The sequence below is a fragment of the Bos indicus x Bos taurus genome, chromosome X (assembly GCF_003369695.1).
Source record: "Bos indicus x Bos taurus breed Angus x Brahman F1 hybrid chromosome X, Bos_hybrid_MaternalHap_v2.0, whole genome shotgun sequence".
Lineage (NCBI taxonomy): Eukaryota > Metazoa > Chordata > Mammalia > Artiodactyla > Bovidae > Bos > Bos indicus x Bos taurus.
In genome coordinates this window covers 125,976,424-125,993,782 of record NC_040105.1, presented here as the reverse complement: position 1 = coordinate 125,993,782, position 17,359 = coordinate 125,976,424, and the positions used below count along the sequence as shown (strand labels likewise).

Below are 17,359 nucleotides of genomic sequence, written 5' to 3'. Positions count from 1 at the left end.
TTTTTGGCCAACTCATTACTTTAGAGACGTGAAACCTGAGTATATTCCATTGCTCACTTTATCATCAACTGTATTATTTCATTGTGTTTTTACTGTTTTGTTTTTAAAATATTATGTTACATTTTGTCTAAAAATTTTTCAGTAATATAAGATTTTCCAATAAAAGTGTGAGCTCTCTGAGGGAAAAAAATCATGCCATAAACTCTATACATTTCTCACAGAATCTACAATAGTATTTACAATACTTGTTCAATTTAATTGACTTGAATTGAGACATAAGATAGGCTCCAGTGGTGTTCAAAGTGAGGTGCACAATTCTAGGGAGCATACAGATAATACATTAGAGTGCAGGAAGAAAATATTGGAAAGTTTCTATTTATTTTTATCATTCTTTTGACATATTTTGACTATGTTTATAATATACATAGTATAAATTTATTATATATATACACACATTATTTGTAAATATATATACATAAATGGCATATGTTCAAGAAAATTTAAATCTTGGTGTCCCAGATCAAAACATTTTCAATCTACAGTTTTGAGACGAATATAAGCAGTTGACAAGTTAATCATTTTTGAGCACTTACTGTGCCCCAGGGGCTATGCTAAGAGTTTTTACATGCATTAACTCAATTCTCAAAACAATTAAAAAAAAATCTTTATTTATTTGGCTGTGTCGGGTCTTAGTTGTAGCATGCTCAGTCTTCGTTGCAGCATGTGGGATCTTGTTCCCTGACCAGGGATTGAACCCAGGCCCCCTGCATTGGGAGCTCTGAGTCTTATCCACTGGACCACCAGGAAAATCCCCTCAAAACAATTTTTTAAGGTCAGTGTTATTATCTCTTATTAGAAAGGAGGAAAGTGAAGCACAGAAAGGTAAACTAACTAGTCCAAGATTACATAATGAATAAATGAGGAAACCATGATTTAAAAATACATCTGTTTGAATCCAAAGCCAATCTTCTTTTTTGGAAGACTTAAAGACATAATCCAACTTCTGTAATAGATACAGGACTATTCAAAGTTATCTATTTCTTCTTAAGTGAGTTTTTATAACTTGTGTCTTTCAAGAGATTGATTCATTTCCAAAGGTAATCCTCTTAATCAGTGTGCTACCATGCATCCCTCTGTTAGGAATGCCTGTTTTTTGTTTTTTTTTTTTAATGAAGATATAATGGAATTGATGTCCTTTGACTTGTTACTTAACCAGGGCATTATGAGAACCATATATAGATTTTTGGAAAGTAGAAAATCATCTTAAGAAAAACCAGGTACATTTGACCCTTGAACAAGGGAAAGTGAGGAATGTCAACCCTCCAGAGCAGTGAAAATTCCATTACAACTTACAACTGGCCTTCTGTATCTGTTGTTTCTCTGTATCTGCTGTTCCACACCTGAGGATTCAACCAACCGTGGATTGTGAATTACTGTAGTTTATACCATTGGAAAAAAAATCCATGTGTAAGTGGACCCACACAGCTCAACCCCTGTTATTCAATGGTCAATTGTAACCACATGATTTGATTTATATCTGATACTTATTTCCTCTTAAGAATATGAAAAGCCATTATAGAGCTCTTCCTTAAAGAATCTTTTCTGACTTCTAAAGTTGAATCCAAACTAACATATGCTTTGTAACTTTCCAGTTCTTTCTGAAAATATAATAATTCAAGAAACAAGTTCCACTCTTTCACAACAAATAGACTTGACAATTCCATCCCAAGTTACTGGACTAAAACCACAAAAGACTGCATATTCTTCTACTGCTGCTGCTGCTGCTAAGTCGCTTCAGTTGTGTCCGACTCTGTGCGACCCCATAGACGGCAGTCCACCAGGCTCTCCCGTCCCTGGGATTCTCCAGGCAAGAACACTGGAGTGGGTTGCCATTTCCTTCTCCAATGCATGACAGTGAAAAGTGAAAGTGAAGTCGCTCAGTCATGTCCGACTCTTGCGACCCCATGGACTGCAGCCTACCAGGCTCCTTCATCCATGGGATTTTCCAGGCAAGAGTACTGGAGTGGGGTGCCATTGCCTTCTCTGATATTCTTCTACAGTGGTGTCTAAAAGCATGCCTGTATTTGCAACTGATTATACAACTCGACCGTATTCCAATACAACATCTCCACCACTGAAAACAATGACTGCACCGATTTTTTTTAATAAAATTTAGCCATATATCAACATGAGTCCTACGCCAATTTTTTTAAAGACTTCCATAGCTGAAACAGCTACATTTGCAGCAGACCTTTTGTCTACGTCAGCAGCCATTGCTCTGTCTACCAAGAGTACCTTCGTAGGCCCTACTACCAATTCCATGAAAATAACTAAATCCCCGTCTTCAGAGAGCACAAGGACAACCAAAATGGCTGAATCCATTGCTACTGAGACTTCTCATTCAGCGGTAGCTACTAATTTCCTGTACACATCTAGATTTACCAACAATTCAATTGTATCCAAACCTTCAGTAACTGGATCTCAGTCGGCTGTTATGAGGACAGCATCTTTATTCTCACCGATTGAGTCAAAATCCATGTCTACAACATCTTGGCCCAAACACAAATCCCCAGGTATTGGGGCACTCCCTATTGCCACAGCTAGCCAGGAGTTTCCTGCATCTACAGCTGCTAGAAGTGTACGTCAGTCCACAGTGGATCCGACTTCAACTACAGCTACTCCCGTTGGGACTGCATCAACACTGCCACCTGAGTCTGTGCTTATCTCCACAGCTGTTTCAATGGATTCTGTATTTCCTAGAAATCAGACAGCCCAGGGACGGGGGAGCCTGGTGGGCTGCCGTATATGGGGTCACACAGAGGTGGACATGACTGAAGCGACTTAGCAGCAGCAGCAGATAGCATCCATATTGGCCACAACTGATATGGAAATACCATTTTCAGTTTATTCAACTAGGTCTATTGAGATGCTGCTGCTGCTGCTGCTAAGTCACGTCAGTCGTGTCCGACTCTGTGCGACTCCATAGACAGCAGCCCACCAGGTTCCCCCGTCCCTGGGATTCTCCAGGCAAGAACACTGGAGTGGGTTGCCATTTCCTTCTCCAATGCATGAAAGTAAAAAGTGAAAGCGAAGTCGCTCAGTCGTGTCCGACTCTTAGCAGCCCCATGGACTGCAGCCCACCAGGCTCCTCCATCCATGGGATTTCCCAGGCAAGAGTACTGGAGTGGGGTGCCATTGCCTTCTCCCTATTGAGATGACACCTGTGCTAAGAACAGCTGAAATAGAATCACCATCTACAAATTTCCAGGCTGACTCTTCACCCACAGTGGAAGACGCAATATCTACCTTCATACCAAAAGAGGCCTCTTCTATGGCACTTTCTTTCAGAACATCCTCTCCATTCACCAAAGCTCAGGGTGTACAGATCGTTAGTGATGTTGAGACAACACATACAGCCTTGACTCCTGGGAAAACACTTGCACCTACAGTGGCTGAAACTATATTTTCCTCCACAATCACTGGGCCAGTATATGCATAGAATATACCCACAGGTGGTGGAAACATGCTTCCTCTGATTTCCACTAGATCAGCTTCCACATCCAAGGAATCTGAGTCTGGTCCCACATCAACAAGTGATGAAGGTGTCCATCTATTCTTCACAAATGAGATCACTTGGACTTCCAGGCCAGATCAGACCTTGTTGACATCAGTGTTCCATGGGAGTACTTCTAATACAGAGCATTAATCCACAACTACTAATATTATCATCCAACCAGAAGCATCCAGAGTGCAAGGCCACCACTATCGCTAATACTACTACAGACAGATATATAACAGTTCTATCCAAATTGACATCTCCATGGCTCACTAACTTCTCCATGGTTTCTGGAGTCACATCTGTAACCCGACTGCCTGAGTCTAAATTTAGCACCTTACTACTAAAAACCACCCCTGCATTCACAGTACTTGGAAATGAACTTCTTTCAACACCAAGGGAGACAGTTGTTCTACTTGTAGATAGAATATCTACCCTCGCTGATGTGGAACCAATTTTTTCTACTGAGGAGAGTGCTTCTGAGAACACACAGAGACAAATGGTACAATTGCATTTGGAGAGACAACAGCGCCCCCCCCCTTCCAGACTCTGCAATGATACAAAGATTCATAGCTACTGTGACAAGGAAAGAAACAACTTCCCATTATCTTGAGGGAAAATCGCCTCTAGCAGTGATGATCAAGGTTTCTCCATTTGCAACAATGCTGGAAGCAACAGATGAGTCTATTTCCCCCTTTCCTGATGCAGAGAAGCTGACTACCTGATTGGAAAATACAACAACTGCTGAGGTGAGAAAAAGTTGGTTTTCTACAAAATCAATGAAAACGACCCCTAAGAGTTCATACAATGAAACTACAGATATCTTTAATTCCACCCACATCTACATAGCACCTTGGACTTCAGAAACTCCACCTGAGGGGAATCCAGCTCCATCTCCCACTTCTGGGAGCACAAAGACTCCATCTACCTCAACCACAAGTAACACAGAGGAGGTCCATGTTTCAGAAATGTCTACTGGTCTTGGGAAAACAGCTCTCCCTTCACGGGCTCTGACAATTACCACACTTATATCTCCTGAAAAAGGGAGCATGAGTGCCCTCTCAGTATATACTCCCAGGACTGAGAAAAAGATAGTAAGCACCACCTCCGTGACTCACCCTTTCTCACACCGCCAGGACAGTTCCTTTGTAGATACCATAACTTCCGGGACAACCAGCATATCAAATCCTATAAACAATAAAACAACTTTTTTACACTTGCTTTCACCTAGGACTCAGCCTGAGGTGTCTTCAGTTGCCTCTCTCATTTCTGAAAGCACACAGACTTCCCCTGAGTCCCCATCTCCTTCCACAGCTCGACTATCTAGGGCCAATTTTATAGCTGTGTCTACTGACAGGATCACTACAGCCCTTTCTGCTTCAAATGTATCTATAGCACTTCTTGGGAAAACTTCTATGATAACGTCCATTCATATCTACTAGATGTCCTCATGGCCAGTTAGTGTCACTCCCTTCACCTCTAAAAGTGTTTTGGGCACTCCTACTGTACTAATGACTGGATTTTCTAAAACAGACATTCAGATTGTTTGAAAAGTACCTCTGTAGCCACTTCTGGGCCGGGTCTGAGATGTCCTCAATGTCAGTTAATGTCTCTGCTTTTCCACCTCCTACTGTTTCTTCTGATGCTTCCACAACAGGTGGATCATTCCATACTTCATTGTCTTCAGTTACCCCCAGGCCTTCTATGACCATGCAAACATTGTCATTAGATGTCACACCTTTGACATATGCTGGGTCTGCTTCAAAAAATGCAGTGGCTTCCATTGCTTTCACTACTTCAGAAATAACTAAAGTGTCATCCAGCATCACACCTACATCCTTTTCCTCCCCAGCAGAGCCAACTTTTCCCTCTGGGAAAACCATTCCAACCACTATCATGGCTGGGACAGTGACTCCATTCATAGGCATCCCTGTCTCTCCTCTACTCAGTTCTAAGAACACAGAAGCTATTTCTTCCATTCCAAAGACCACATTTTCATCATTTCTATCAACAACCCAACAATCATCACAAAGATATCAGAGCACCACTCTGAGCATATTCCCTGGGATTACTAACAGCTCTCTTTCAACTGTAAGCAGTGGTAAAGCAACAGCTCTCATAAGTACTCATTCCAGAACTGGTGCCCCTGAAAGTGTGCTTTCATCTACTCTGGAAAATCTCCACACTTCCTTGAACATTCAAATTTCCCCATCTTTGACTGGCTTTAAGAGCACTCCTGGATCCACAAAAAGTGTAAAAATTACCACTTATCATTCTTCAAATACAGAAAAGAAGACTTCCTCATCAGAAAATACTTCAACAGCTGAACTGACAAAAGGTGCCATGTCTGTGAATATACCTGTTTCATACCCTCCCTGGATTCCATCCGGTACAACTTCACCCTCTTCGACATCAATTCTTTTTTCACCTCAAAGTACTGAAGCCAAGTTCTCTACTCCAAAGACTTCTCTTCCTCCTATGTCCCAAAGAGTTGGATTTCCAGTTCTACAAACAAAAACCACATCTAGTTATGCCCAGTCTCTGCTTTTGACTTCCTGAAACACACCCACAGCTGAAGATTCTCAATTTTCAGCTTCTACCACTACTCATGTACCTACATCCCACAAGAAGCAAACAGAGAGTCCTTACGTTAGTCTAGAATCTTTGTCAACATTCCCAGTCTCTTAGACTGGTCTTGTACCTGGAGATGTAATGGCAATGTCATCAATTTCCGCAACAGGAACTCTTCCTACCTTGAGGATGTCTGAGAGCCCCTTCATTATCAATATCTTCAAAATCTATACCTGTTACTTTGGCTGACATTAAGCACACATTTGAGAAGACAACTACATCTGTAACTCCTGGGACCACACTCCCATCAAATATTTCAGATGCCACTTCATAATCTATCATTTCAAAGGCTGCTGCTTCACCCATGTTGACTTGGATCTTAACTAGTCTTCCTTGAGGTTCAGCCCTGGCAACTAGATCCAATACTCTTCACATTATATCTTCCTCTCCAGAAGAGATATTCAGTTCACTTCAGTTCAGTTGCTCAGTCATGTCCGACTCTCTGCGACCCCATGAATCGCAGCACGCCAGGCCTCCCTGTCCATCACCAACTCCCAGAGATCACTCAAACTCACGTCCATTGAGTTGGTGATGCCATCCAGCCATCTCATCCTCTGTCGTCCCCTTCTCCTCCTGCCCCCAATCCCTCCTAGCATCAGAGTCTTTTCCAATGAATCAACTCTTCTCATGAGGTGGCCAAAGTATTGGAGTTTCAGCTTTAGCATCATTCCTTCCAAAGAACACCCAGGACTGATCTCCTTTAGAATGGACTGGTTGGATCTCCTTGCAGTCCAAGGGACTCTCAAGAGTCTTCTCCAACACCACAGTTCAAAAGAATCAATTCTTCGGCACTCAGCTTTCTTCACAGTCCAACTCTCACATCCATACATGACCACTGGAAAAACCATAGCCTTGACTAGGTGGACCTTTGTTGGCAAAATAATGTCTCTGCTTTTCAATATGCTGTCTAGGTTGGTCATAACTTTTCTTCCAAGGAGTAAGCATCTTTTAATTTCATGGCTGCAGTCACCATCTGCAGTGATATTGGAGCCCCAAAAAATAAAGTCTGCCACTGTTTCCACTGTTTCTCCATCTATTCCCCATAAAGTGATGGGACCAGATGCCATGATCTTCCTTTTCTGAATGTTGAGCTTTAAGCCAGCTTTTTCACTCTCCTCTTTTACTTTCATCAAGAGTCTATTATTTCCTTTTCACTTTCTGCCATAAGGGTGGTATCATCTGCATATCTGAGTTTATTGATATTTCTCCTGGCAATCTTGATTCCAACTTGTGCTTCTTCCAGCCCAGCATTTTTCAAGATGTACTCTGCATATAAGTTAAATAAGCAGGGTGACAATATACAGCCTTGATGTACTCTTTTTCCTATTTGGAACCAGTCTGTTGTTCCATGTCCAGTTCTAACTGTTGCTTCCTGACCTGCATATAGGTTTCTCAAGAGGTGGTCTGGTATTCCCATCTCTTGAAGAATTTTCCACAGTTTGTTGTGATTCACACAGTCAAAGGCTTTGGCATAGTCAATAAAGCAGAAATAGATGTTTTGCTGGAACTCTCTTCCTTTTTCCATGATCCAGCAGATGTTGGCAATTTGATCTCTGGTTCCTCTGCCTTTTCTAAAACCAGCTTGAACATCAGGAAGTTCACGGTTCACGTATTGCTGAAGCCTGGCTTGGAGAATTTTGAGCATTACTTTACTAGCGTGTGAGATGAGTGCAATTGTGCAGTAGTTTGAGCATTCTTTGGCATTATCTTTCTTTGGGATTGGAAAGAAAACTGACCTTTTCCAGTCCTGTGGCCACTGCTGAGTTCTCCAAAGTTGCTGGCATATTGAGTGCAGCACTTCCACAGCATCATCTTTCAGGATTTGAAATAGCTCAACTGGAATTCCATCACCTCCACTAGCTTTGTTCGTAGTGATGCTTTCTAAGGCCCACTTGACTTCACATTCCAGGCTGTCTGGCTCTAGGTGAGTGATCATACCATCGTGATTATCTTGGTCATGAAGATCTTTTTTGTACAGTTCTTCTGTGTATTCTTGCCACCTCTTCTTAATATCTTCTGCTTCTGTTAGGTCCATACCATTTCTGTCCTTCATCGAGCCCATCTTTGCATGAAATGTTCCCTTGGTATCTCTAATTTTCTTGAAGAGATCTCTAGTCTTTCCCATTCTGTTGTTTTCTTTGCCCTGATCACTGAGGAAGGCTTTCTTATCTCTCTTTGCTATTCTTTGGAACTCTGCATTCAGATGCTTATATCTTTCCTTTTCTCCTGTGCTTTTCGCTTCTCTTCTTTTCACAGCTATTTTGTAAGGCCTCCTCAGACAGCCATTTTGCTTTTTTGCATTTCTTTTCCATGGGGATGGTCTTGATCCCTGTCTCCTGTACAATGTCACAAACCTCTGTCCATAGTTCATCAGGTACTCTATCTATCAGATCTAGTCCCTTAAATCTATTTCTCACTTCCACTGTATAATCATAAGGGATTTGATTTAGGTCATACCTGAATGGTCTAGTGGTTTTCCCTACTTTCTTCAGTTTAAGTCTGAATTTGGCAATAAGGAGTTTATGATCTGAGCCACAGTCAGCTCCCAGTCTTGTTTTTTTCTGACTGTATAGAGCTTCTCCATCTTTGGCTGCAAAGAATATAATCAATCTGATTTCGGTGTTGACCATCTGGCGATGTCCATGTGTAGAGTCTTCTCTTGTGTTGTTGGAAGAGGGTGTTTGCTATGACCAGTGTGTTCTCTTGGCAAAACTCTGTTAGCCTTTGCCCTGCTTCATTCCATATTCCAAGGCCAAATTAGCCTGTTACTCCAGGTGTTTCTTGACTTCCTACTTTTGCATTCCAGTCCCCTATAATGAAAAGGACATCTTTTTGGGGTGTTAGTTCTAAAAGGTCTTGTAGGTCTTCATAGAACCGTTCAACTTCAGCTTCTTCAGCATTGCTGGTTGGGGCATAGACTTGGATTACTGTGATTTTGAATGTTTGCCTTGGAAATGAATAGAGATCATTCTGTCGTTTTTGAGATTGCATCCAAGTACTGCATTTTGGACTCTTTTGTTGACCATGATGGCTACTCCATGTCTTCTAAGGGATTCCTGCCTGCAGTAGTAGATATAATGGTCATCTGAGTTAAATTCACCCATTCCAGTCCATTTTAGTTTGCTGATTCCTAGAAGGTCGACATTCACTCTTACCATCTCCTGTTTGCCCACTTCCAATTTTCCTTGATTCATGGACCTAACATTCCAGGTTCCTATGCAATATTGCTCTTCATAGCATCGGACCTTGCTTCTATCACCAGTCACATCCACAACTGGGTATTGTTTTTGCTTTGGCTCCATCCCTTCATTCTTTCTGGAGTTATTTCTCCACTGATCTCCAGTAGCATGTTGGGCACCTACTGACCTGGGGAGTTTCTCTTTCAGTATCCTATCATTTTGCCTTTTCATACTGTTCATGGGGTTCTCAAGGCAAGAATACTGAAGTGGTTTGCCGTGCCCTTCTCCAGTGGACCACATCTGTCAGGCCTCTCCACCATGACCTGCCCATCTTGGGTGGCCTCACAGTGCATGGCTTAGAAGAGATTTTAAAATCCTGACATTTCTGACTTCTGACATCACACCAACACACCCACACACTCACTTTACAATAGGATCTTTTGCTGGTGTAAGTGCTGTACTCGCCGAAACCACCCCTACACCTACCATGGGCGGTATCACTACGGGCTTCCCAAGTCTTTTCCCTGTGTCTATAAAAATCACAGATGACAGTCCCTACATTTCCAAATCTTCTGAAGCATTTTCCAGAATCACTGTGACTGCCAACTCCAGGACTGTGCCTCAAGCTCCATCCTTTAGCAGAATGAGTAAATCACCTCCAGTTGACCATACCCCATCTGTTGGTGCCATGTTTCTACCTAGCCCTACAACAACATCTGCATGGAGCAGAATCCCAGCTGCATCAGCACCCGCTATGTTAGTTCTTCCTAAGCCCACACAGGACTCCCTTCTAAATATAGCTGCCACTACATCCGCTGCTACTGGAGCCCTATTTCCGCTCATCTCCACTGGAGTAACACATCCTTTTACAGCAAATGTGTCCTCATCACCTTCTTCCTCTTTTGAGACAACCTGGCTGGACTCCACACCTTCCTTTTTATCTACCAAAACTTTGACTTCACCTATTGCCGTTAAGTCCATAGATACGTTCTGCAATGTATGTCGCATAATAGAATGTATGCACAATGGGATATGTGTTCTCAAAGAGAGCCAATTCTCTGAAGGCAGAAAGGGCAAAAGAAGGGTACAGGTGTTTCTTATCTCCTTCAGACAGTATCTACAGTGGGTACCTTATTCCAAACACAATTCTCTAGCCATCTTTCTTACCTTTCCTTTATTGACATATAATGCAAATGTATGACATTTTTAAGCCTCCTTTCCATCCATTTTGTTCCTAATGCTCTGACTCTGCCAGTGTGGACATGGGTCAGGAACCTTACCCCCTTCCCTATAAGAGGATTATATGGCCTTAGGTCCAACATGTTGACCACATACCAGAAAACACCAGAAGATACTCTAGCTTGCTCTTTTTGAATTCCGTTAATGCAGGTTTCAGTCTTCTCCAGTTCCCACTTCCAGCTGGCTTCTAATGCTTATCTGTGACCAGGGAGTATTTGGCTTCCAAATAATTCAAATATTGGATGTTCCTTCAACTTTTATATATAGATATAGACATACACATAGATATTTTTTTGGCCACACCAACGGCATACAGAATTTCCCCAACCAGGAGTCAAACTCATGCCCCCTGTAATGGAAACGTGGAGCTTTAACCACTGGACCACCAGGGAAATCCATTTTCTCAACTTTAATATTCTAAAATAGAAAATTTTTTAAATTGAAATTTGATAGTACAGACAAGAGAAACAAGGGAATAAAGAGAAAAGCCAGAAGCATAAAGAAGGGCATAGGAAGAAATAAACATTTGCTCAGTACAAATGAACCTGTGAGATAATGTTCAGCTTGGCCACTAAAAGGACTAGAAATCTGTTGGCCAATGAAAACTAGGATTTGGGAGGAGTTGTAGAATATCTGTCAGTTGTGCAGAAATCAAGGAACAGCCCAAAAAATTAAAGCAAAATTGCCAGGGTACATCCTGGTTTGCTTTGGTTTATGGATCCAAAAGTACTGGTTCTTGACCTTGGAGTTAAATTAAGCAGAGTTTAAGAATGAGGTTTCATTGTTTGGTTTCTTTAAAGTGAAGAGCAGTTTTGACCAGACTTGCAGATGTTAAATTTCTTGAACTAAAGGAATGAAATTGATCTCCTTATTTTTACAGTTTCCTTCTATAATATTGAAATGAGCCTCTCTGTCTTTGATGAAGAGCCAAGGATCCCTATTACCAGTGTTGGAAAAGAATTTGCAAAAAAATGGGTAAATAATCTATTGACTATTTATGCTACATCTAAAAAAAGTGAATAAATATATGTATATAAATATGTAACATCTTACAGAAAAACTTGAACTTTTTAGCCAACCCGATATATATAAAACTAGGCTTCACTTTTTTCTATGCATAATACGTTACAGCACATTGGTTTTGATTTTTCTTTTTGCTGCAAATTTATCCACTCTCTAAGCAACACCATGAAGATGTATGTGGTTTGTCTTTTATAGTGTCAATGCTGGAAAGCTTTTTATGAGGTGTTATTAATTGGTTTAGAACTGTCCATGTCTCTCCACTGATATGAATTCTTCACCTTTGCCATGTTTCCCTACTTGGGGAACCTAGGAGAGCTGTGATAACAGTGTATGCCATTGTACTTAAATATTTTTGTTTTCTGTACTTTCATTTCTTCTCTCTTTTACACAAGAAATGTTTTATTTATCCTTACATTTTTCTGATAATAAGCAGTAATACCTACTCTCTGTAAAAAATTCAGACACTAAAATCTGAAATCCAGAAAATAAATGTCCTCCCTAATATCACTTATTGTATTAACACCTCTTAACAGTTTGAAGCATTTTCTTTCAGATTTTTTCTATATATATTAACAGTGATTCATACATGTTCTTTTGCAAAAGTAGCTGGAATCATGCTAATTATGCTATTCTGCAACTTGCTTTCTTTTCACTTAACCATGTGTCTTTAGGCTCATTCATGCTAGTAAACATAGACCTACCGCAATGGCACCCCACTCCAGTACGCTTGCCTGGAACATCCCATGGACGGAGGAGCCTGATGGGCTGCAGTCCATGGGGTCGCTAAGAGTCGGACATGACTGAGTGACTTCACTTTCACTTTTCACTTTCATCCATTGGAGAAGGAAATGGCAACCCACTCCAGTGTTCTTGCCTGGAGAATCCCAGGGATGGCTGAGCCTGGCAGGCTGCCGTCTATGGGGTTGCACAGAGTTGGACACGACTGAAGCGACTTAGCAGCAGCAGCAGCAGCATACACTTTAAAACAATTTCCTTAGGAGGTTGTAATGTGGTAGCTTTAATCCAGGCATCCTTTGGAGGACATTTAGTTTGTTTCTATTTTTTTTCTCTATTTGGAAACAATGCTGACAGTAATGCTCTTGCAATAAATTTGAAGGGGGTGTACTTGAATATTTCTGTAGGATAAATTCCTAGAACTGGAATTGCTAGGTCAAAGGACATGAATATTTTACATTTTGATCACTATCATTAAGTGGCCTCCCAGATAAGTGGTACCAACTTGCACCCTCACCAACAGTAACTGATGATGTCTGTTTCCCCTCTCTCCCCATCAGCATTTATTTTCAAGTATATACAACATGATTATAAGTGCTTGAAAATGGGTTGGTATATTCATCCACCAGGCCTGCTATAACAAAACATGATGTACTAGGTGGTTTAAATGACAGACTTTTTTTCTTTTTCTTTTTAATTGAGGTATAGTTGATTTATGATACTGTGCCAATTTCACACACACAGCAAAATGATTAAATTATGTATATATTATTTTACAGATATTTATTTTCTTGCAGTTCTGGAGGTTGGAAGTCTAAGATCAAGGTGCTGGCAAGGTCGGTTTCTGGTGAGGCCTCTGTCCTTGGCTTCTCACTGTGTCCTCACACATGGCCTTTTGTGTGTGTGTACACAGAGAGATCTCTAGTGTTTCTTCCTCTTCTCAATAAGGACACTAGTCCTGTCAGATCAGGGCTCCACCCTATGACCTCATTTAGCCTTAAGTACCTTCTTAAAGGCTTCCCTGGTGGCTCAGATGGTAAAGAATCCACCTGCAATGTAGGAGACCCAGGTTCAATCCTTGGGTCCGGAAGATCCCCTGGAGAAGGGAATGGCAACCCACTCCAGTGTTGTTGCCTGGAGAATTCTATGGACAGAGGAGCCTGGTGGGCTACAGTCCATGGGGTCACAAAGAGTCAGACATGACTGAGCAACTAACACTCTGCACTTTCTCTACCTTCTCAAAGTTCTTATCTCCAAATACAGTTACATTTGTGGGTTAGAGCTTCAACACGAATCTTGCAGGGATGCAGTTCATCCCATACCAATAGGTAAAATGTAAATCAAAAAGCTGAGTGGAGCAGATGGAAATGTTAAACCAACTGAAATAATAAATGCAGCTTAACGATCACATCATCTCAGGTAACTTGGCTGGGTAAAGAAAGAGGAGCAGGAGTACTAAAACAAATGTTTTATCTTTTACAGTTGAATTCTATATTTCAAGACAGTGCATTTGTTCTTGCTAATCTGGCTGTTCAAATTAAAAGCAGGTATGTGAATGTCATCTGCTGTGGGTCTGTTCCTATCTGGAAGGTATATCCTTGGTTTTTGTTTGAGACTGCTGCATTTTGAGTTGCATCTTCCCTTCTGACTATAGATTCTCTTCAGATTGATAAAGAGGTTTGTATTGTTACTGTAAGGTATAAAGTCAATGAGAGAACAAAACAGAAAAAAGTAAATAGGGGAAGTAGTGGAATTGGACTCAGTTACCCCTAAAACCCCTCTTAGCTTTACAATGCTATGCTTCTGTGACTTAGGGAAAAAAATCATGTCTTAAAGGGATGAAAGGTTAAGGATGGCCATTGTATGAGGATTGATAAGGCCTTTTATTTTTGGATAATGCACTTTCAAGAATTAGAAATTCTAAGGGCACTTGCAATGTTTCAAGTGAGGAATGCTAGCTAGTTCCAGAATTGCCTGGGGATTTGGAGAGGTGATTGCAGTGAAATTGGCAGGTGCTGAGTACTACCCGGAAGGCCGTAACAAAGTTAACTGGTCATCTGAGGAGGATTTTCTTTGCTCTTGTCCTGCACATATACTAGTCCTCTGTTAAAGGAAAATCCCAAAGAATCCCTTTGAAAACTAAGCATGGTTCTGGTACACCATGGTTAGCTGATTTTTTAAAAAACACTGAGTGTGACTGCCTGTCTTCCATACACTGGGATTTTTGTTTCTTTTGCGTGTTCAAACATAAATGGGTTCAAGAAAGCTCACAGAAAGTAATGGAAGTAAATCCATGATAGGTTATTAAAAGAAAATTGGAAATGTCTAAAGTATACACCATTCTTTCAAAGAACTATGTCTATGATTTTTCTTTATTACAGAGGTAATATGTGGTCAATGTAAAAACTTAGAGCTTTACAGAAATATATGACATGGACAGCAAAAATCTCCAGAAAGCTGCCTTTCCCCACCTACTTTAAGAACTCTGGTTAATGGCTTATTTTATATATTTACATATTTCTCTAGATTTGTTGTCATGAGTTTACTAAGAGAATGGGACCACATTCTGTTTTACAACTTTCTTTTCTTGCCTTAGAATATATCATGTATATCCTTTCCAGCTAATACTTACAGATGTAGCTCATTTGTTTTAATGACTGCATAGAATTCTTTTGTATGGATGTGCTGTGGTGTATTTATCCAATTGGACATTTGATTTTCTTCACCTTTGTATATATATTTTTTATACACCCCTGCTGATACTATTACGGAATAGATTCCTAGAAGTGGGATCGCTGAGTCAAAGGCTTACCACCATTTTGGTATGCAAATAATGACCCAGCTCTTTTTTTTTTTTTCAGGAGGGTTGAACAGGCATTTTAGACCCAGCTCTAATTTTAAAGTGTCTCCTTAAAGCCCTAGTATTATCTGAATTTCAAGCAGGGGGATTCTACCATTCTACCCACAGTTGTCTTTCTCCTGAACTTGTTCTCTCATGTATTTGGTACTGTGGTTTATTTTCCTATAATTTTCTGGTGATTTTGGTACAGAGACATTCCTGGGGAAGAACTAACCATGGACCAATTTGTAAGTATTTTTTCAAAACAAATCCACTTGTAACCCACCCTATACCTGATTATATATAGGTAAATAGCTCTTCCATTCAAGTGCATATTATCAGGCAAGGTTCAGCTGTAATAATTGAAGGGCAAATTACATTACTTTCTTTGGGATCTGCACAAGAATCCACTAAGAAAACCAATCTCTGCATCTCTGAACTGTCTATGTGGTAAGTTTTTGAGGCACATTTTGGGGTCTATGGGAGTATGGAATGATTTGAGGATTGCAAATGATAAATGAAAGTTCTTGGTTGTAGGCATCTGGCAAAGAAACCTGTTTTTTCCAAGAGTGACACAATTATTTGCAAAATGGGCGTTCACGTAATAAATCCACTCTTGTGTGGAATTCAAGTCAATGTGACAAAACTATCTCCCATTATTTGTTCCAGTGCCTTAAAGCTTTACAATGTTAGATTCTGAAAGAATTAGTATGCACCAAGGTTTTAAGTTATTTAAATCTGAGATAAATATTTTGACTACACAAAATATAGTCAAGCCTACAGTGCATTCCAAATTATCTGCCATCACTTAAAATGATGTAAATACCTGAGTCAGAATGTAAAAATTGAAAACAGTATACATAATGTGACATAACTAAAATTCCGGAGTGGGTGGGCGCGCCGGGACGAAGCGTGGCGCCCCCGGGCAGCGCGGTCCCGGCGAGGCGGAAGCCTAGGCTGGAGGCGGGGCCAAAATAAAATAAAATAAAATAAAATAAAATTCCTCTCAAATAATAGGTGTAAAAGCCTTTGGGTGGTAATGTGGCCCCCAGAGTCAGGCTGCCTGAGTTAGACTCCCTGCTTTTCCACTTCCTGATTATGAGAACTTGGGCAACTTAATTAAACTCCCTGTGCCTCAGTTTCCTCATCTGTAAAATGGAGATAATAATATGACCATTCCTCACCAGGATGTTGGAAAGAAGGAATGGAATAACCCACATAGAGTGCTTAGTACAGGACGTAGAGCATGAAATCCTGGTAGTGTTTTATTTGTCATCACCATGTTTCGATCCAGAGTCTGAAGGCTTTGATTCTGCTGCCAGTTCTGTGACCCGTCAGCTGTGGGATACTGGGCACATCATTTAATTTCTCTGAGACTAGAAAATGGGGTACACATCTGTGCATTATCCACCCTACAGTGTTGGTGTCAGGAATAATGCATTGATGTTTGGCAGGTGCTTTGTAGATGGCAATGGGTTACATAGATATAAAGTATAATTATGATTGTAGTTGTTAACAATAGGCCTGTAGTCGATTGTGACATTTGTTTAAAGTTTTCAGTGACTATGTACTTTTTTTTTTTTTTTTTTTTTGCGTTATTTGAAACAGAGAAGGGCAAGGACTGTCTACAATTTCCCACGTACCATACAGGTAGGAGCTGAGTTTATTCAGAGCTGGTACATTTACTTTTAATTTTCTTTCCATTTAATTCTGTATGTGTAGCCTGTTGGTCAGAGCTGTCAGAGGGAGATCAAAGTACCTGCTGGTTATTTTGCAGATGCTGTAATTGGGCTCTTGCCTTCAAGAAATAAGTTGCTTTAGTTGGTCATGGCACAGCCTAGCAGCCTGCCTGCTGCCTCTTTGTAGTGAAGAGAAAATGGGGTCCAAAGTGGTCATAATTTGGGGATAGGGCAATATAGTGTTGTCATCAAAAAACTTCACGAAATACTGAGCAGGGAAATTGCAAAACAACCTGGAAAGCAGCCTCGGTCCTGTTCAGGCTCGTGGTCCAGGTCCTCCTGGAACGCTGGCTATTATTGTTGTTCTGCTTGATGCAATCCAAGAAGGACATATAGACCCAGAGGGGTGGGATGGGGGTGGGTGGGAGGGAGATTCAAGAGGGAAGGAGTGTATGTATACATAGAGCTGATTCACCTT

The 17,359-nt window shown here is 40.8% G+C and overlaps 1 protein-coding gene across 1 annotated transcript in view; it reads left to right on the top strand.

Moving 5' to 3' along the window:
* ADGRG4 (adhesion G protein-coupled receptor G4) overlaps positions 1-17,359 on the top strand; it is a 145,768-nt gene that overhangs the window by 34,014 nt on the left and 94,395 nt on the right. Inside the window, 15 exon segments of the mRNA XM_027535470.1 lie at positions 1,653-1,802; positions 2,061-2,770; positions 2,858-2,916; positions 3,178-3,724; positions 3,726-4,038; positions 4,041-4,090; positions 4,093-5,086; positions 5,089-5,133; positions 5,136-6,328; positions 6,330-6,601; positions 9,730-10,344; positions 11,481-11,580; positions 13,846-13,910; positions 15,414-15,471; positions 16,809-16,852. Of these exon segments, the coding sequence (XP_027391271.1) occupies positions 1,653-1,802; positions 2,061-2,770; positions 2,858-2,916; positions 3,178-3,724; positions 3,726-4,038; positions 4,041-4,090; positions 4,093-5,086; positions 5,089-5,133; positions 5,136-6,328; positions 6,330-6,601; positions 9,730-10,344; positions 11,481-11,580; positions 13,846-13,910; positions 15,414-15,471; positions 16,809-16,852 (5,215 nt within the window).